At 41.3% G+C, this 22,133-nt stretch overlaps 1 protein-coding gene and 1 non-coding gene across 4 annotated transcripts in view; both read left to right on the top strand.

Annotated features, from left to right (window-relative positions):
* Nucleotides 1–22,133, top strand: part of LOC145980370 (uncharacterized) — a 455,055-nt gene that overhangs the window by 292,498 nt on the left and 140,424 nt on the right. Inside the window, exon 1 of one of the 3 annotated variants that reach the window (XM_083113433.1) lies at nucleotides 18,607–18,844. The exons of the other annotated variants lie outside the window; for them this stretch is intronic. Coding sequence (XP_082969559.1) covers nucleotides 18,832–18,844 — 13 coding nt within the window. The 5' untranslated portion in view covers nucleotides 18,607–18,831. Of the gene's footprint in view, nucleotides 1–18,606; nucleotides 18,845–22,133 lie in introns of those variants that run through there. 3 annotated transcript variants of the gene reach the window in all.
* Nucleotides 12,512–12,586, top strand: TRNAV-UAC (transfer RNA valine (anticodon UAC)). Its single transcript has one exon. It is a non-coding gene; the product is annotated as a tRNA-Val (tRNA).

Raw genomic sequence — 22,133 nt, 5'->3', positions numbered from 1 at the left:
GAAATCTTGCAGACGCCAGGAGATTTTTTCTCGATGTTCCGGAACTTCCTGTCTCTTTCCCGTCACTGAAGTTTAGAACGCGCCCTTTCAAGTTTTTTATTTAAAAAAAAAGTGTCGGAGGAACAAAATTTGGCAGGGACTTCACGTTCCTTGTGAAGAGCCTGGTCTCTTTGGCGGTGTTTGCTCAAAAGACTAACTAACCACAGATTCTGGGGGTGTTCGTTCTATTAAAGAAACAGCTTCCTTCCGTTGCTTTTACAGAATAGTGGCGCTGAGAGATCCACAGCACTGTGATTGTAGTCACCGTGATTTTTATCACAATCACAGTGATTTAGAGTGACTTCTTCCTTTTTCTATACCGGAAACGTTTCAGTTGACGGAGAAGTGGGGCTAAGAAAATCACTGAACTGTGATTTTAGTCACGGTGATTCTTCGATCACAACCATAGCTGTTATTTATAGTGGCGTCACTGTGACTAGTTGCTTGTTTCTTACTTTTGACATTACAGAAACGTTTCAGTAGTGACTAATTCACTAATTAACGACGTAGAGCGTAGGAAACGGTTCCGTAGCACACAAAAATTAAAAATCACCATTAGTTCTAATCCACCTGCTTCGGGTAAAAATGTACGTGCAAAAATTCAAGCAATATCAAGTATTTTTCGTATACGTCATTATCTAGGAATTTAAATGAATTTAACTTTTTCCTTGAACCATCATCTTGATGTAATAGTTTATTTTTGTTCATTAATTTTGAACAATGTTGAACAAACTTGGGTTTAGCATCACAGAATGATCTGGAAATTTATTTTAAAATTACCTGGAAAACATAGAAAAATCAGGAAATGTGTCTTGTCGAAATGAATGGGAAACCTGAGTATGTAATAAATAATTACTGAGAACATACAGGATGCCTACCAAAGAACTCTGAGGTTTCACACGAAATGACACGTGGGAAACAACAAAAATTTCAACGTGACCACTGCATATTCCTTTTTCCATCACCGAAACCTTTCAGTTCACAGTATAATGGTGCTAAAATAATCACAGAACTTTGATTTTAGTCACCATGATGTGGCTGTGATTTATAGTGACGTCACGGGTTGCAGCTCTTCCCACGTGCGAGCCAGCATATTAATATTTATTTATTGATATTGGTACGAGCCCTTCAGCTGTGCGTATCTTACAATATTGTTACATAAACACCCCGACCTTAAACGTGCACCTCATTTATCATACATTGTACATTCAGAAACATTTATAAACAGAAACATTTGGAAAATAATTACATACTATGTACATATATAAATAGCAATGTGGTCCTCTTCTTACATTTGAGATTGTTCATTTTCACAACACTGCACTACACGCTCCACCTATGCCTGAGCCACTGCTGTTCCGTACCCTTCACTTTCACTGACTCCTTGCAGCATTTTCCTACGCTCCCTCCAAACTGCATGTAAATAGGAGCCCAGGGCTTTGATATTTACATTCGTTATACCACTCCTCTCCTCCCTACATATAGCCTGGATGGTCTGCTCAATGCTGTCCCTTGCACTGTCCCCCCATTTGCGTTGTCTGAGGGGTGCCGACCAAACACACTCATTTAGGATGTGAGCCCTCGTCTCCTCTTCGCCGCATAACGTGCAGATGGCACGACCGTCCGGCCCCTTGAGTTTGTGTTGCCTCCACTCCCCTAGCAGGAACCAGGCGAATCCACGTCTTTGCTGGTACGTACACGTATCAATGTATCGTTTTGTCCCCCATTCTACCCACACCCCTGGTGGTTGTGCGGCGACGAGCGTTACCTTCTCCCTACATTCTGCCATGATGTCTTGCCTGCTACTGTCCACCAACCTTTCCCTTATGATTTTCAACATCCCAGTTTCGCACCTCCCGCCCCTCACCTCTTCCCACAGTTCCCCCAGACCCATTCTGTACAAGTCGTCCTTAATCCCACTTGCCCAGTGGCGTGCGAACCCTTCCTCAATCTGAACTCGCAGACACTGTTCTTTCAGTGAGTCTCCGGCCCCTTGTTCCAGCTTCATCCAGTACTTGAAGCATCTCATCCTCGCTTCGACATCCTCCCTGTGTTTTCCCATATCCCTCAGGACGCCACACGTGCTTGCACTCGTGCTGGTTCCCAGTATTTGTTTTAAAAACCGCGCTTGTATCTGATTTACTACTCGCCCCCCTTACCCTCCCTCATAGTTCCGCGCCGTAAAATAGGGTTGCTTTCACTGTTGCTTCATAAATTTGGTCCAGCAATCTCACACTGACTGTAGGGACTTTCCGTTGCAGTCGCTCTACCTTGCCCAGCCCATAATAAGCTTTTCCCTTTCTGCCTTCGATGTGCTTTGTCCACTCCCCTACCATACTCAGCGTGATGCCTAGATAGGTGAAACGTTTGACCCTTTCAAGCTCGGAATCCCCATAGGTCCACCGCTCCTTTGCTGCGAAAACATAACCTTTCTTGAACGCCATTATTTTAGTTCTTCGTGTATTTACCTTCAACTTCCATGTTGTGCAATATTGTTTAAGTCTGTTCAATCCCCGCTGTAACCCCTGTACTTCGTTTGATATTAAAACGAGATCATCCGCATAGATAAGCATTGGTATCGGTGTCCCGACTATCTCCGGTGTTTCAGCTCCTTCTTCTCCCACGAAGTTAGCAACGTCATTAATAAAAAGAATGAAAAGTAAAGGTGAAAGTATGCATCCCTGCTTGACGCCTACCGTGCTCTCGTGCTGCCCAGACACCACCCCCCGCCCACATTTGACACAAAATTTGACCCCTCTGTACATATTCGTTAGCGTATTAATCATTCTAGCCGAAACCCCCATGTCCCATAACTTCCCCCACAGCATTTGCCTATTGATAGAGTCAAACGCCTTTTCAAAATCAACAAAACAGCAATATAATTTTCCCCTTTTCTCGTTTAATTTGCTTTGGATCAATGTGTTCCGGACAAAAACATTATCTACAGTGCTATAATTGGACCTGAAACCAGCCTGCATTGGGGTCAGTTTATCAAAAATATCGGCCCATTTTCTCAATCTGTTGTACAGAATACTACAATATACTTTCCCTAACACGGGCAGGAGAGAAATACCTCTGTAATTATTAGTGTCATTTACATCCTCTTTCCCCTTGTAAAGAGGACAAATAACGCTCGTTTTCCATATTTTGGGGAAGGTTCCACTATTGAATATGTTGTTGAGCAGAGACCTTCCCGTTTCTGCCAATCGCTCGTTACAATTCAGCACCTTCACGAGATCTGGTCCGATTCCATCAATACCCGCCGCCTTGCCGGTCCTCAGCGAGCGAACAGCCGCATCATATTCCAGCCTCGACACACTTTCATCAAGGATTGGAACAAAAGTACCCAGGAACCTGCCCTCCTTTGGAATATCCCCTGACCCCCCCTCCCCTTCCAGCAACTTGAGAAAATGATCCTCCCAGCTCCGTGCAGAGATACTGCCTATTGTGTACCGACTCCCTTGCAGGTTGCGAATAATCCGCCACAAGTTCCTCGTATCCCGGCCCTGGATGGCCTCCTGAAGAGCCCTCACTTTCCTTCCCCCCCCCCCCCACTTCTCCCTCTCCCTTTCCAAAACTTGCGCGTAACGCCGGCGTTCTTCTAAGTAATTTAATCTAGAATGCTCAGTTTTGCGAGCACGGAATTGCCTTAGAGATCGATCCAATATTCGTTTGTGCATCTTACATACGTCATTATACCACGTGTCAGCCTTGCTGGGAACTTGTTGACGTGTGTCCCGCAACATGTGCCTCGCTGCTCGCATTATGATGTGGTAGTATAAAGAGACCCCTCTTTCCACCTCGCCTGCGCCCAACGCTCTTTCCATTTCCCTCGTAAGCATAACCGCTATATCATCTTGCAACCCTTGTTGGAACCACTCTAGCCCCTCCTCTGTAATCTTATATTGCCTCAGAATCGAGGATTCCTTTCTGCCAAGGAATCGCCACTGCATTAAAATTAACTGCGATCGGACACTCCACTTCCAGCACCAACGGGAAGTGCCGACTCTCTGTCCGCTCGTCAACATAGAACTCCGCCACCCTATTGGCCAATCCGCAAGTTGAAAAAATATAAGCATAGCCGCTATGGCTGAGTGTCCTTTTTTATTGATGACCAAGGTCGCTAATTTTCTTAACGTTCACTATGTTCTTAACATATCCCGACATAAAAAAATCAAAGGGTGCTATAGCCTGACAAGTTAAGTCCCGATATGCGCAGATCGCTGCGGAGCACTTCCTATTACGTCATCCTCCCCACCACTCTTCTACGTACTGGTCTGGCCTTGAGACTACGAGTGGTGCCAACTCAGCAAAACAAACTATTTTTACTGTGTAGATTGTCGGTGCCGGGTCATATCAGTTTATCAGTGGTTTATTTGATTTAATCCTGTCTTTGAAAATGCGTGCGGTGCGCGGATCGTAAACTGTAGTATTACGCACGCGCGTTAACGTTTATAACGAGGTCAAACTACTGGGCGAATGACTTCATTTTCTGAATGCGACATCAACCAGTGGCCTGGTTTTTTTTTTTAAAGCCGAGTGGTGTGGGGGTTCTTTTGTTTATCGTACAACAATTACTACGAGAAGGCAATCTGATAACACACTTGCCTGTGTTCTTTTTTAAAGCATTGAAATGTTATTGCTCTTTACTCTTGGCTGCATATTTTTGAAATGCAAAAATCAAATCAAGCCGGGTCCAACGAAACCCACAATCTGCTCTGGAAAGCCCCTTAGAGGACAGGCCAGAGAAATTGTTTACAATGTTGCAACATATTTGCGAAATCAGAAGGAGTTACATAAACTTAAGTATAATGTTGTCGAGTCAACAAGCGCCGCCACGGGAGTATCTAAATGGATAGTTTCTCAAGTTTTAAAAGAAGGAAAAGAGTCTTTTGCGAAAGGTGAACAAAATTTCTGTACTCCGACAGGTAGAAAACAGCCCAGGAAAAAGCGAATACAAATTTCTTTGAATATCCTCCGACCATTCCGCTCCCTCCAGGTTGCAACACTGCGAACCAACGTCGCTGCGGAGAATGGAGTGGGGAAATGTGGTGTGAGCTGCGCAACAGCTATTTGCAGCGTCTTGTTTTCAAACTTGTCAAGTTATATGTCAGGACATCGTGGTGGCCATGGGATAGACTGGCTTGTTCCAATCCACCTGTTAGGAAATTGCAAGTCTAAAACCAAACAAATGATCATAGTTTTCTCTTTAAGGCTGTCAACTAATGATGCATTCATGCATAAACAGAACTTTTGCTTGAAGAACAGTATTCTTCCATTTGAGTTATTTAATTTATGATTTTTTTTTAAATCCTGGAGATCTTTTGTGTAAACCCTGTATAGATTTGTTCTACACATCCGCAGATATCACAAGACTCCGTGTTCACATTTTGCCTTCAGGTTCTGCGCAATAAATACATAAATTCCAGGGACATGGTTGTTGATATATCTAGCACGATATGGCATATCTCAGAATGCATTGTTCCCAGCCCTTAAAGCTTCCCCGGTTCCCATTGGCTCGTGCGAAAGTGTCGAGCCAAGTGGCAAATGGAAGCCTCGCGTGCCTTGCCAGAAGCAAATTGCCTCCTTACTTCTGAATTGTGTACTCGACGGCAGTGGCTTATCTGGCAGCACCGGCGTTCGCGTGTGGACGAGAATTAACAGAAAGTGACTTCTAGTCGGTGACCTTATATCTCGAGGCTTTATTGTTTTCTTCCCGTCGCTTTAGCTTTGGCTGTTGTGGTTCGTGCGTGCAGATGTCTCCGATAGCTAACGTTGTTGCCTTGTAATGAAAGGGTTCGGTTCTCGGTGGAGGCACTTTGTGTGTCCCGCCTTAAATTGTAATTCCAGTCCCGGCAAACATAAAGTGGACTCAATACAAGCTTCTGACTTTGATACCATCACCAAAGTTTCCAGGTTCGAGTCCCTTCACCAATTTTTTTCTTATTGATTATGTTATTTTACTTCGTTCTGCCACTTTCGGCTAATCGCAAGGATGAGGATAGGTAAGCAATAATTTATGAAATTAATGACGGGATACTTACAAAGAACATCCATGCCAAGGCCGGGATTCGAACCCGGAACTCCTGACGTCGTAGCAGTAACTCCGCCACGGAGGCCGACTGCATTGCACCCTCCTCAATGTCGCATAGGATGTGTGGAGCATATAGTGCTGGTCCCCAAAGCAACCTCACTTTACTTCAAAGAAAGTTCCGAAAGATCAGTTTTCCCCCTAACAACCACATGTCAGGTCCACGTGGAGTGCAATAAATCGTCCCCTGAAACCTTTTCCACCAATAGCATCCATCTAAGGAAACAGCTCTCGTCAAGTCCACGTGGACTAAATGAAATGTTGCTAATTCAGTTTCTTTAGAGATTTCTAAACTCGAGGTTGCGGTTCTCTATCTTTGCTAGGTTGTGTTATTGTGTTTTGCTATTCTTTTATGCAATATAAAGACATTGGGAGTAAAACGTCACAGTGAATGAATGAATGTCTAAACACTGCAGGTAAAAGTGACAACAGCGCTTTGCCGAAAAACAGGTGGTGGCTCGAAACCAGATACGGGTCCTGTCGGCTTCCTCTGGGGTTCTGTCAAAGATGCCGAACTGGTGATACTTTCAGGACTTGGGTGTATACCGTACGTGGCGTGATCAGCACCACACTCCGGCTGTTTTTACGTCCTTTCTCCCAGGGTTACACCCCACCTCCCTTAGTTAGAGAGGGCCTATTTGTAATGCCGTCGCCTTGTAATCAAAGAGGCCCGGGTTCCAACCCCAGTGGAGGCACATCGCGGTTCGGATCACTGTTGCCAACTTCGCTCTTTTGGAACCAGATCTGGCTCTTTCGCGGACTCGTTTGTGAACTGGAGCTGCCCAGACCTTGCGCCTAGCAACTACGACCTCTTTCACCATCGGAAGACCTTCCTGGGCGGCAAGCGTTTAGACACTGATGAAGAAGTGAAAACGAACCTGAGCAACTGGCTATCATCACAGGCGGCAGAGTTCTATGAGGAGGGTATCCAAAAATTCGTCGTTCCTTACGATAAATGTATAAACCAGCAACGAAATTATGTAGAAAAATAGAGAAGTGTATGTAAATTCAGAACATAAATGTTTTTATTGCAAAACGGACCTTACTTAAAAAATAACCCTCGTATATAAGAAAGCTGAATATTGCGTACGGCGAATTCTTTGTGTTTCGAAAGAAAACAAGCGTTTTAATTCTGACATTTCGACTATAGAGGGTTGTGTTTGGTACATATTAGGATTAATTCATATACATATTACTAAGTTTTACTGTAATCATATATTATTTATACTATGATTGTTATGATTTTTGGTATAAATAAGCGTACTTGTAAACAAACCTGCATACATAAAGAATTGCTCTTTTGGCTAATATTCGTTTGAAACTCATTTTCTATACAAACCCAATGACCAAAATATTTTGTTAAATATACAAGACTAAAATGGCATATTTCACTTAGAATTTTATTTTATTTTAATTTTAATTTGTATTTTTTGGTTTTCTAAAAATTAAATATTGATTTAAATAAAAAAATCATCAAAAATTATTTTTTAAATAAAAATCATGATTTTCATCTACGGCAAGAAAGAAACAGGCATGCTATTCTAGAATGTCGCACACATTAACTTCTTTCTTTTTCCTTATGTCAGACCGGTGTGTGCCTGGCATTAGAGATCATTAGGGACATTGAATTTTCGCGATGCACGAAATCGCGAAATGTGAAAAGAAGATGCAATTTTGAACATTCTGCACGTAACTAACTACACCCCCAATGATGAAATATACTTGAGTTTTATTCGCGAAGTAATGCGAAATGTGTGCTTTTCCACGAAATGAACGCTTTTTCGCGAAATAACCGTGAAATATCATCAAATTAAGTAGAAAACATGTAAAACCGGCAATCGAGATTGTGCGCGCAAACTGTCGATTTGTAACGAAACGTTTGCCTAAAGTTTCCTACCACTTGCAGCTGAAGAACGTTTTATCTTCGATCACAACAGGAAGACGCTGCAAATTGGGATTTCCCATGCACATAATCCCAGTTCGAAAACTTCGCTCTCTGTCAAGCTTCTTCCCCCGAATGTCTACTCAACTTCCAGTTTCATTGAACTTGCTAGCTGTAGCAGCGATAAGATTAGTCTGTTCCCGCACATCAAGGGAAAGAATTGTGTCATTTGTGTTCAGTCATGAATGGATTTTGTTTATCATGATGTGATTTTCAATATGTGTTTGTGTATATGCAGTACTGATTATTTTATTTGTTGGACAGCAAGGATATCCTTTAAATACAAACAATGAATAAATCACTTGAGATATGCAATTTAGAAATGAAGTGATTTTGTGTTGATGTTTTCTTTTTGGTTGGACAGCTAAGTACTTGTTTATGTGTACAGTATATAAAAATGAAGTAGTTTATCAATTTATAGCTCTTTGGGATGTTGTTTCCTCTCATGATGAAAAAGTGTGTGCCAATTTTTTTTCCACCGCTGATCTAACATATTATTTACCGCTCTCCTCACTTTTTATTTACCATAATTTTTTCTCCCTAGCGATCATCAACCAAAAAGCCGAAATAACTTTGAAAACTGATTTTACAGCATTATTTTTCCTTCTTTCTTTCTTTAAGCTTAATTCGAGCATAAGTGGTTAGCACATCGCGGTACGATGCCAGGTGGTCCCGGGTTCGAATTCTCGTCTCTCTCTCTCTCTCTCTCTCTCTCTCTCTCTCTCTCTCTCTCTCTCTCTCTCTCTCTCTCTCTCTCTCTCGACCAAAACCGAGCTACGTACTACTTTGAGAGAAAAGAAAAATTTGGAAATGGAATTTAAGTACGAATAGAAAATGAGTTTCAAACTAATATTAGCATTGAACACGAAGAGAGAGAGAGAGTCCCTTCCGCTAGTAGTTGGTTTGGCAACAGCGCAGGTTGCGTATTGGCTGAACTCATGCTCCTTCTAAAAGCGTACGCCGTATAGTGTCAGTGTTGCCACAATGTGAGGGGACAATTTCCCTTTCCAAGGATCAAAATTTCCCTTTTTGGACCACTTTTTCCCTTCAGCTATAATAATAATAAATGACAGCAGAACCAGTAGCAGTAATCATTATTATTATTATTATTATTATTGGTCGTGATAGTAGTAGTAGTATTTCTGTTCGTTCATGTTCATATGAATAAAAAATGTTCAACAATTTTTTTCATATGTCAGCTTCATTGCTTTCTGGCCAGGCCAGATGTCAGGTTTAAATCGTGGAAAGGAATCCATTAGTTCGTTAATGATCATCGTTACTCTTATCCGAATATGCAGGAAAGCAACGTACAATACACTTAACAAAAATATAAATAGATTGAAAGGACCAGCAATAAGAAAGAACAGCAAATATATTAATTAATTAATAAAATAATGTGGATATGCAACTGTAAACTAAACTGCAATATTGTAAAGTCAGATGTCTTAAAAATTTCCCTTAAATTGTGGTATTTTTAATCGAAATTCCCTTTTCCCTAGAAAAATTCGGTAAGAATTTCCCTTCATGTGGCAACACTGTATAGTGTCTGAAAACAACGGTGGAAGGAGCAGCAGCTTTTATATCCTCATCTCACGCACACCGTAGCACAGGCGGCGCTAGTGTCGGCCAAGCGCTGCACAATCTCCTGCGTGAAATAGCGATGCGAACCGTTCACACACACATACGTGTCGTTGCACATTCAGAGCCGAGATAGCGGCCGTGATAACAGCATCAGGAGTTACGAGGTCTCGAGTTGCATTGCACCTTTCCTCAGCACGTCTTCCTAGATGCATCTCAATTTCCTCTTGTCGTATTTAGGTTCCGCCTCAGGCTTCGTCCACTGTTTTCATCTTTGCAGCACCAATGCTGTGTTTGGTGACCAGCCGTGACTTAACATGCTGACATTATTGTAAGATGACAGTGGCGTACTCAGGATTTTCGTAAAAAAAGGGGGGGTTATGTCTTCCACAGCGCCGACTCCCACAGCGCCCTACGACACGAATCCCGACCTGGGCATGTGTCAGTGGCGTAGCGGCCGTCCCCGCAACCACCGCAATGCTTTCTCTGCGCTTCTGAAATTTTATATAATTTCAGAAATTCAACACATAGTGTGGGTTATTTTTTCAAAAAAACGAAATACACAAAATGTAAGTCAACAATGACAAAATTTGAACTCGAAATTCACCGAGGTGACCACTAAATAGAAACGCCCAATCGGTGAACTTAGAATACGTATCAATAGAGTTACTGTACCTAATTTACGAATCTGGGGACACCACAAATAACTTCACACGACTCTTTTATTTATTTTCATGTGGACCGTGGTCGAGTGGGTTCTCAGTAACATGTCATAAGACAATGTCTGCGATAATAAGCAGGGACGTATCGGCTCAATCAAAGGGCCCCCTGGCAACTTAACCTGTGAGCCCTCAGAAACGCCGTATTAAGGTACTTGCTCGCAGATCGCCTAAAATAAGAAAAAAAATCCCTCATCTCATCTCACTGCTTTTCAGATATACCGTTTGTCGGAATCTTTTAGAGTATAAATTTATGAATCCAGTAGGAAGATTCAGTTGCTCGGACAGTCTGTTTTTTGTTGCCATGCAAACAAGAAAACTTGGTAATTCATGAACTTTTACCACTAATATTAGTGTTATGTGAAGTATTTAGAATGTAACTTTCCACCAAATATTTCAAAGTGGGCCCAAGTCTTTTCATATTCAAATAAGAACTGAGACAAATTTCCCACATAGTCCACACCTGTTAAGTGTTAAAGATTATTTGAAGACTAAATTTGGTAAACGCTGTAAGTGTCACAATAATTCAAACACCGTTTTAAACTGTGAAATGTGCCATGCTTTATAATGTGGTAAATGTGAAATGTGGCTGGTAGCCCTCTAAGTAGTACAAAGGGCGTGTAAGGAGGTCACTAGTCGTTCTTACGGGCTGATGTGCTGAACGATGCGATATCCCAACACTTTCGCTTTTGGCACTTACAACGTTTACCACTTTTAGTCCTCATTTTAGATTTTTAGCTCTAGTGTGATAAGGTAGTTTAATTTTGTTTTAATTTTTAAACACTTCAAAAGGGGGGGGGTAGTAGAAACTGTTGTACGTCCGTTACCCTCTGACGTCATCAATGATATACATATATACGTTGTAGTACTTTCGATTTTTTTTCACTAAAGGGCCCCCAATATTTTAGTTGCAGGGGGCCCCCAGGGCACTGCGCTACGCCACTGGCATGGGTGTTCTTTATGAGTTCCTTCATCATATCATTCTCATCGTCGCGATTAGCCAAAAGTGGAAGAAAAGCAATGTAAAATAACCAGTTTCCATCAATCAAGCCAGTCCTTTTTTCTCTCTCCACTTTTAAAAAGACTGCTGGGCCAAAGAGAGAGTACGAGCTCTACCTTCCCCTCATTGGGCACGCCAATGTAAGGTGATAATTAAAACACTCGGAAATTAATGAGGCCATCTTTTTCTTTTTTGCCTGTACCTTGAAGACATTGCTAAATATGGTCGTATTTTTAGGCATTTCCAGAAATTATTTAACTGATTTTTGCTTCTTGACAGTTTGAGGTATAAAGAGTGACTTTTCCTTACGCACCAATATGTCAGCTTCTCTTTCACGTAGTACACCTTGCCGATCCCCGTAGCGGAGTCGTTAGCACATTGCGCTACGACGCCAGGGTTCCTGGGTTCGAATCCTCGCCTGGATGTTTGTGACTTTCCATTCATCAATTTCATCATGTCATCACGAAGGCCCGGGACTTTATGCCCTATAAAACTGTAAAATATGTATGTAATTATGTCATAAAAATTGGAAAATGTGTCATGAAAAGTTAAAAATATGTCAGAAAAATGCAGAAATGTTCCCAGTAAAGCCAAAAACATTCACGACAGTACTTTCAAATTTATCATTATACAGGATGTCAGTATATTCCAGGGAAGATCGACTTGGGGGGGCGGGGGGGTAGGGTATTAAATGAAGACAGAATTCCTTTTACCTAAGAATGTAGTGGAAAAATGCTGAAAATATAGTGAGGTTCACTACAATTATCCTACGTTTCATTTACTATTATGTCATTTACTATTACTCTTGTGGAAATTAAAGCATAGTTAGCAGCTCGCTAAACAAAGCGGGAGTATTATTCTTCTGTACAAGTTAGTAAGAAAATACGACATCTACTTTTAATTTCTTCGTCCATTTCTTTATCCTGCCATCGATAATATCAACTATCCGTTGCTGTAAAGGTACGAAGAATAAATTATAAAATAACCGATTATATGCAAGACAATTACGAAATTATGAAGGAATATGTCTTATTACGAGAAAATTGAATAAATATGTTGTAAAAACGCGAAATTGGTAAAATAGGTCAAAATATGCCTTATCATGTTTGTCTATTTCGGCCGATTTTCATCAGAAATGTAAGGCCTCCCCGATGGCGCAGTGGTAGCGTTATCGCCTTACAAGCAAGGGGTCCCGGGTTCGATTCCCGGTGGAGGCACATAGTGGTTCGGATCCCACTTTAAACTGTAGGTCCAGTCCCGATTAGCCTTACTGTGCACAAAGTGGACTTAAACACCAAATCAAACCAAATCATCAGAAATGTAAAGATCTTACCCCAGTATTCGATACGATGCCAAATAAAAAATATGTTATAACATGAAGTCTCGGGCCCTAGTCATCACTCATCCTCATCTTCGCGAATTAGTCAAAAGTGGCTCAAAAAGCGAAGTAAAATAAATGAAATCAAATCACGTAGTACACCTTGGATTCCATTCTTGCGGACTAACGTGGCTCTGGCGCCTATACCTGCAGCCAGAGTAACACCACAGACAAGTTTGCGTGTGATAATACTTTGTAGGAATTGTGTTGAGTCGCTCATATGTGTTTGTGACATCGCATCGTCGCTATTAGCCAAAATTGGCAGGATCGCGACGTAAAACCAAATTCAATCAATCCATAAAAGCTTCTTGACAGTTTCGTTCATTTTTTTTTTGTGTATTTGGTTCTCCCAAAATTCTACGTAAAAGTAACTTATCGTGTTACTTTTCAGCAAGTGTTGGTCGTTTTGATTATTGTAGAGAATTTGTAGATCTTCAACTTTTTGAGCTCTATTGATCCATGAAAGTGAAACGTGGTCCCTTAAGAGGAAGAAGCTACGCTCTTGTTTCGGGAATCTGTGGAGCAAAGGCGGGCGTAACGGCAGAGAAGGGGAGAAAGCGAGTGGGTAGAGCAAATTAGTGCGCGCTGCTGTAACCGGTTGGTAGTTGCAGCCGCGTTTTCCCCTCCATGCTCTCACTTCCTTTCTCAAGCGTTCATTGGTCGAACCCTCTCGAGTTCTACTTGCGCAGAGGACTTGCTTTCGATCGCTTGTTCCACATTCCCGGGATAGAGTGCACCGTTAAGATTTTTTTACACAATCTTAAGAAAGATATTTGGACCTAGAAGAAATGGCAGTGGATAGATTTACATAATACTGAACCGCATAATCTGTATTCAGAATCATTTTCTTTCAAATCGCAAATATCCTACATGCAATACACTTCACACCCGTGTCTCAATACAGTAATCACCTACCGTACTTTCGTTACCACTGAAATTACTGCCGCTTCAGACGAATCCTGTTTCTCAGATCTAGAAGTCACTAAGAACTAAACAGCAGAAAGGAAAATCGCTTAAACGTATTAGCCATAATTTCCGGAGAGGGTGAAATAACCAGCAAGCAGGGCACGTATCTAGAAATATGTTTCGGGGGAAGGGGGTCCGAACCCAGTGTCTCAGGAATAATAATATTATTAATAATAATAATGTTTGTATTAAAATAATTATAAATCAAATTAATACTAATTACAATGCATACATTAATATTGTATTATTATTACACGAATCGGTAAAAAGACAGTATAAGAATAGAGATACAGGGTGACAATTAATTAATGACCACATTCATTTTGAGTATAATTTTTTGTGTATTAAACTTGCAGCTACATAAGTAAAGGAGTAGGTAGTATGGTATATGAAATTACAGGAAAATAACAAACCCTGCTTATTTTTTGAAAATAACAGACTTGAGGTACCCTCCATTGAATCGTATGCATTCCTCAATACGAACAAACACATGATCCATAACTTTTGAAAGTGTTTCACATGATATCAAGTCAATTTCATTTCTTATGGCTCTTTTCAAGTCCAGTAAGTTGTTTGGTTTCGTGGCATAGACTTTAGACTTTAAGTACGCCCATAAAAAAAAATCTGGAGCAGTTAAGTCCGGGGAACGAGGAGGCCAGTCAAAGTCACCAAACCTCGAAATCACATGATTGGGAAATTTCTGTTGCAATAATTGCATTGTTTCACGACTAGTGTGGCTTCTTGCACCGTCTTGTTGAAAAAAACATGTCCTCAAAATTGGGGTTTCGACGCTGTAACTCAGGGAAAAAAAATGCTCTTAACATTTGTCTGTAACGGTCACCGTTAACAGTTACAGTAACACCATTTGCGCTTTCAAAAAAATATGGACCTATGATCCATGATCTCGATAATGCACACCATACAGTAACTTTTGCACTATGTGTAGGACGTTCGTGGATTTCATTAGGGTTTTCTCCAGTCAATATTCTCACATTCTGCTTATTCACATAACCGGATAAGTGAAAATGAGCTTCATCGGTCATTATGAGCTTCTATCCAAAATTCGGATTAGTGTTAAGTCCAATTATTGTGTTGCAAAGCGCTAAACGTTTTTGAAAATCAGTCTGTTTCAACTGATGGGATACCTGAAGTTTGTACGGAAACAAGTGCAAATCGATTCTCAGGAATTTGCGCACTGTTTCTCTATTGACACCAACTTCTTGTGTCAACCTTCTTGCAGATTTCTTTGGGCTGTTTGTGATTGCAACTGTCACCCTTTCAATTGTTTCTTCATTGCGCACAGATCTCCGCCTACCAGTACGTTTAGCATCAGTTACACTGCCTCTGTTTCTATGGGATGCAACATATCGTAGAATTGATTATCTCGAAGGACACGCACGCCCGCCAAACCTTGCACGGAACCTTCTTTGAGCAGTGGTCACCGAGTAATTGCTAGCGAAATAAAATTCCACTATTGCTGCTCGCTGTTGTGCACTCCACCTTTCCATGTTACACCACTTAATTTTGCAAAGGTCGATCTTTATATTCACCTAAAATTAAAAATAAAAACCAAATTAGTACCACAAAACTTACAATATAAATGTGGTCATTAATTAATTGTCACCCATTATAAGAGTGCATATTCATTACGTAGCTTACCTGTAGTTAATATCGGAATAATTTACATAAAAGCAAGTGCCCTGCCAAATGAAATTAATGTCAAATAGATGAATAATTGAATATTTATCGAATAACAAAAATGATGTTACATGTACAGAAAAGTAAGTTTCTGATTAAAATTTTATGCATATAATTTTGTAATGCCATTCAAAGCCGTATGATCCCAATATAATCCTTGCCTTGTAAAAAGTTCAGAGGAAATTAATAACCATCGATTATGCAACAAATGCTAATCTTTTCATTACTTAATTTTAGTACTTGGTGAGTCTTTCGGGGGATCCGGACCCCTGGATCACCCCTTAAATATGTCTTTCGTGTCCTTCAAAGCTATGATCCCAATATAATCCTTGTCTTCCAATAAATTCAGAGGAAATTACAACAAATGCTAAAATACTATATTTTGATTATTTAATTTTCGTACTTAATAAGTCGTTCGGGTGTGTGTGTGTGTGGAGGTGGAGTCCGGGCCCTCTAAATACGTCCTTCGTGTCCTTCAAAGCCCTATGATTTCAATGTAATCCTTGTCTTCCAATACGTGCAGAGGAAATTATACAACAACGGCTAAATGAATATATTTTTCATTATTTAATTTTAGTACTTGATAAATCTTTCGGGCGGGCCCGGACCCCTGGACCCCCCCCTAAACACATCCTTACCAGCAAGCTGCACGAGGAGGTACCGATGAAGGACTTTTCAACCCATAACACCCAGAAGTGACTCTTTCCAAAGGTATGTCTGTCGGAACCGTTCTTCATAAGTTTGTTTTATCCCACTGAAGCCAACTTGACACCTAAGTTCCTGGGTTAAAATACCGATCTAGGCATGCAGTGGAGTGTCCAAGATGGTGTAGTTGGGTATTATAGCAAAATATAGGGCCAAATCCTAAAACGTACGACATACCCCCACCCCATGTCGAAAATCCTGGGTACGCCACTGCAGGGATAGATGTTTGTTCTCTGTAAGTGTCCCTTCATCAATTTTATCTAATCGCTCATGCTATTCGTCGTGATCAACCAAAACTGGTATAAAATTTACTCTAAGTAACAGAAATACAAATATCCCACTAGAAATATAAGCGTTTGCAACTAGTAGTAACTTCAATTGTATCTCCCGACCTCCGCGGTGGAGTGGTTAGCACAACGCGCTGCGACTCCAGCGTTCTTGGGTTCGAATCCCAGCCTGGGCATGGGAGTTCTTTGTATCCCTTCGTCACTTTCATCATATCATCACTCATCTCCATGTTCGCATTTATTCGAAAGTGGCAGGGTTCGATACCCGGCGGAGGCACATAGTGGTTCGGATCCCACTTTAAACTGTAGGTCCAGTCCCGAATAGCCTTACTGTGCATAGAGTGGACTTAAAATACCAAATCAACCAACCAATCAAAAGTGGCAGAAAAGAGAAAAAAGTCAACCAAATGAATCAATCATTTGAAGGGTATTTTGTGTTCAAAATTATAAATTTGTGTGTGCATTTCTTATTGACGTTCATTTTAGCACCATTCAATTCTCAAACCAACGGAGATCCTGACCTGCCTGACTCTTTAAACACTCGACTCGAGTCAGACTTGGTTTAATTATTTACAAATAATCCTTTGAATGTGGAATTGGATCCTACCTGGCAGCCACGCCCACCCGTTCGATGCTTCGTTCACAAAATTTCATTTAATACCCTCTGCAGGCGGCTACCGAAACAACTACTCGAATATGTTCGACCCAATGAAAACAGCAGTGGCAAGTTTAGCTTAACGTAGTACTTCATCTCGCCGCTAGATAGCACGACAGTTGCCAGTGTTGCAAATGCAGTGTTTTCCCCCGTAATTTTGGCGAAGAGGCTGGAGTGACGGGTAAAGTGTGTTGTGGTAGTGTTACGTTGAAAGATTGTTTAAATTGCCTCGAATTTTTGTGCTGAGATGTTTTAATAAATGATTATTTTGTTGTTTTCGCACTCATATATAATAATATAATAATGATGTGAATGTGGCAGTTTGTACTGTATAATTCCATACAAATTCAGACGGGAAGTTTTTAAAGCCTTTTTTTTTCTACCACTGCCAAGTGCCATACATAACAATAACCATCGCAAAAATTGTTTTCTTTTAATTTTTATGTTTGATTCTAGTTTTTGCGGATTGTACGTTTTATACGATTTTTTCGGTTTTTTACGTGTCATGAAGATTGATTGATTGATTGAATTGTTGTTTTAAGTCCACTTTATGCACAGAAAGGCTAATCGGGACTGGACCTACAGTTTTAAAGTGGGATCCGAACCACTGTGCCATGTACCCCCACCGGGTATCGAACTCGGGACCCCTTGATTACAAGGCAACAACGACGTGTCATGAAGAAATCCTTTTCTTGCGTGTAATTGCACAACCCTGTGTACAATATACGTAGTATCTAAATCATGAAATTAAAATCTGGCAAATGGTTCAAAAGAATGCCAAAAGTGCCTGACTGCTTACCTGATAAGCATCATTGAACACAACGAATCGGTAAACCTAAGTAACACAGTTCTCTTATGCACAAGTCGGTACTCTCAAACTTCCACAGCGTACAGAGAACATCAAAGCTAACAACCTTTCTTGGCAACATTGTTCATAGGCTACATTTCTCTCCTGCGTGTATGCAACTACGCCGCACAGATTCGTACTAGAAGCGACAGTACGTTTTGGGCACAGAATCAGGTCAGGGTAGACATGTCTCACGTCAGAATTCGTAACTTGGCCCATAGTGGCTATCTTTCCACAGGGCTTTGTTATCTACATTTGTTACATAGACTGTCCATTGTGTACTGAATCTTCCAGTTCCTTTTCATACAGGAAGAATGTCGCGTTGTTGCATACACAGAAAAAATGCCGTTTTGCATGCATCGTTGCGTCGAAATAACGTCTCAGCAAGCACATTGATGTCCTCCTCTACACGCTGTGAAAAGTTGTGGAGGTCGACAACCTCTATGTGATCGATATTTCAATCGCAGGATCCATTCCCGGCTGCGATATATTCTTGTGTTTGTCCAGTCCCGCTTGTGTGTGAGAATTAAGCTTCTTGCTTTGGTGGGGGGGGGGGGTATGTTTTCCCTTTCCCCATGAATGTTTATGTGCAGCTGCAGAAGCGGTGTGGAAAATAGCGCTTTTTCGATTCAGAAGTTGGCAACTTTGCTTTCCCCGTCCGCTCCGTAGCGCGTCAGCTGGCAGTGTTGTTATGCCGCGGGCAGCAGTAGGAAGTGTGTTGAGTGGAGTGCGTGCGAGCATTTTTTTCTCAAGTAGCGTGCGTCCGGCAGTGCCACGCGTCCGTGAGTGTCTGTGTGTGTGTCTGGAAGTAGTCTAGAGGAGCGAGCCCCCTTCTCTGCTCCTCCCTTGGCTGAAGTGAGATGCGGGAAGCGAGGTGACCGCCGAGACATGAACCAAGTCTGCTGTGACACGCTGGGCCCGGCACCATGCTCCATACAGGTGAGTTCCTTGCTTGGGGAAAGTGAACTTGCACTCGCTGCACGGCCTTATTCGAAAGATGCCCGACCTTGGAGGCATGTTCATTGCCCCCATTTGATCTGTTCGGGTGGTCGAGCCGGTAATCCCGTTTTAGTAAAAGCATTGTGAGCTTACTGATTTCGGGCAGTGTTTCGTGTGACTGTATGTGTTCTTTTCGGACAGCTTTCGCAGCGAGTTAACCAAAATTGCTTCTTTTATACTAGTGTTTTTCAACGCCGATATCCGTGACGGAGTTATTATCATAAAATTGCATCTGATGTCCAAATGTGTGCATTACCCGGACAGTTTTATAGTTTTACAGATTGTCCCCATATTCTTTGATTCATTTTTATATTTTACTGTACGGATATTCGGCCCTAGTTCCTTTTGTTTTATTGTGATTTCATCATGCTTCGAATGCAATTTTTATAAGGTTTTCGATTTCGATTTATGTCTGTTACGGAGTTTTAGAGATTACTTAAGATTTTGTTCAATATATGCTTTCGTGGTTAGGTTAGGCACGCCAGGTTTGGCTCTCTCAGCATTAAAATAAAGTCCCTAAATGCATTCTACTAAGGATCCGATATACTTCTACATTCATTCCCTCTAGTCTACGATACTTACAATCACTTGTCATCGGAAAATACATTGTCCAGTCACGGACACTACCGGCTTGTAACGATTCCATTTAAAGTCAATGTATTCATTACAAGCCGGCAGTGTCCGCGACTGTCCATGGGAAGCGCGCATGCTTGCGTAATGTAATTTCTGTTCGGTTTTTTTCAGCATAAATAACTTTTTTCGAAATCCAAACAGTGCTCATTACTTTTACGAAGGTTCCAATTTCGTGTGACAATTATTGCCAAAATGCTACGATATAATTAGTCTTCCTGCTAGGAGATTTTAAAAAAGAATCATAAAACAATCGGAACCATTACCCACTCGCTGGCTGGCTGTCACTGGCGGAAGGGGAAGCGGGGGAAATGTTCCTAACATCGAAAAGGCTCTGGTAACATGTGTTGGTAACAAATGTTGCTAACATTCTTTGATCTTTACCGACTTTTTGTGGATAACAAAATCTCTGTTGTAACATGAGATGTTGATAACAAATTCACAAGCGTTTTTCGAAATGTTGATAACATGTGTTAGCAACCCCGGTGTAAATGCAGCTTAAGAAGTGGTGAAGTGAATCAGAAAGGTAAAGTTTTTAGTTTTTCATATTAGCTGGGATATGCCAACGGATGTAGTTAAAAGGTTTCAATCGGCCAACACCCCCCCCCCCCCCCATTGTGTAACAATGAATTTGGCCAGACTCCGTGGCTGAGTGGTTAGCACATGGCGCTACGGTGCCAGGAGTCCCGGCCTGGACATTGGTGTTCTTTGTGAGTGTTCCTTCATCAATTCTATCTTATCACTCATCATCATCTTCGCGATTAGCCAAAAAGTGGCAGAAATGCGATGTAAAATAAACCAAATCAGTCAGCAATGAAATTGGAGTGCTGGAACGAAATAGATGTACTGAATTTTGATTGAACACACACACACACACTTTCACATTTTAAGCATCAATTATTCCACGTGGTATATCAGGAACAGCTGTACCTCGCCCAGCAATAGAGTCAATTCGAGCCTCTCCGATCTGGCAGTGGTAACGTCGTCGCCTTGTAATCAAGGGGTCCCGGCTTCGATACTCGGTGGAGGCACATAGTAGTTCCGATCCCCCTTTAAAGTGTATGCCCAGTCCCGATTATCCTATTTGGAGACGGTTTTGGAAAGTATGAAAAATAGCTCTGAGGTTCTTAATTATTTACCTTGCCAATCATACCGGGGAATTCATTGTTAATCTGGATATTCAATTTTTGTTGGGCATTGATTTCAATATTTTATAGTAAAGTGACTGATTAATAACACCAGCTGAAATTGTCTGAATGATAAACACCCGAAGACAGTATAATCTACATTAGAGTATTATTTGGACGTTTCATAAAAATTCTGTAGATAAAATTTGACGGGATATGCTTAAAGGCATAGTCTTCTAAACCCCGCGACACGTTAAGTTTGCAGCAGGTTTTATGTATCAATCCACGCGAGAACAGCGCTCACCATTTCCCGTGCCAGTCTTGCCTCAACCGCCGAGCTGTCCATATCACTTACAGTGAGAAAATCGGCAGTACTGCAGCGGAACTACAGGGTGATTTTTTTAAAACTCATGGTTTTCTTTGTTGTGTAAAATTTGTAAATGAAGTATTATTTCCATGCGGCTTGTGGCAAATGAATAAGGAAGGATGGGAGATTTATTGGAGTATATTTACCAGTTTATATGCATCCCGGGTAATATCGCCCATGCCTCAACAAAAACAGCAAATATTCACCAGTGTACTTTTCGCGTCTATATGGTCTGGGTGGGGGTTTGGATGCAGTGCGGAGGTTTAAGTTTCCTCCTGTAGATAGCACCGTTGTCATTGTCAACAATATCCAGGAAACTGAGCTGTTATATCGTTGTGCTGGAAAGTTGTGTGCTTTTGTGTAATTGTTGTGCTGAAAAGTTGCGTTATTGTGATCAGGACTCACAGTAAGAATGGTGTACTCCTTGCAGGAACGTGTGTTTATCGTGAAAAGTTTTTGGAAAACTGATTCAGTTGTTGCTACGCAAAGGGCATTTAGAAACAAATTTTGCCTCACGTTCTGCCCCACAATATTGTCGCTAGTGAAGAAATTGGAAGAAACAGGATCACTTCTGAGTGAGACAGGGAAGCATCGGACCCCGCGGTCAGGTGTTGTGGAAGATGTCAGTGCTCGACTCTTGAGGTCGCCCAAGAAATCTCTCCGTCGTTTGTCACAAGAAACCCGCTATAGCTATTCAACATCAAAAGGCAGCGAAAACTGCGAAACTAAGGGCGTACAAAAATTCAAGAAGTGAAGGATCCAGATAAAGTTAGATTGCTGTAATTGGTTTTTAATGTTTATTGTGCGTAATCCTGATATTCTGAAAATAACGTGGTTTACTGATGAAGCCTGGATTCATCTCTCTGGGTATGTTAATTCTCAGAATACACGGATATGGGCAGCTGAAAATCCACATAGTGTAATCGAAAATCCGTTGCACTCACAGAAAGTTGGGGTATGGTGTGCTGTCTCAGCATCACGTATAGTAGGTCCAATCTTCTTCAATGAAACAGTGAACACAGAGGGCAATATTCATGGAATTTGTTGAAAGTTTGGACAACATTGTACTCTCACCGGGTTATTTTCAACAGGATGGTGCTACATG

This window comes from Lepisma saccharinum, chromosome 27 (assembly GCF_977018435.1).
Source record: "Lepisma saccharinum chromosome 27, izLepSacc3.1, whole genome shotgun sequence".
NCBI lineage: Eukaryota > Metazoa > Arthropoda > Insecta > Zygentoma > Lepismatidae > Lepisma > Lepisma saccharinum.
Note: the sequence above shows the minus strand (reverse complement) of the source record. Positions and strands in the feature narration are given on the sequence as shown.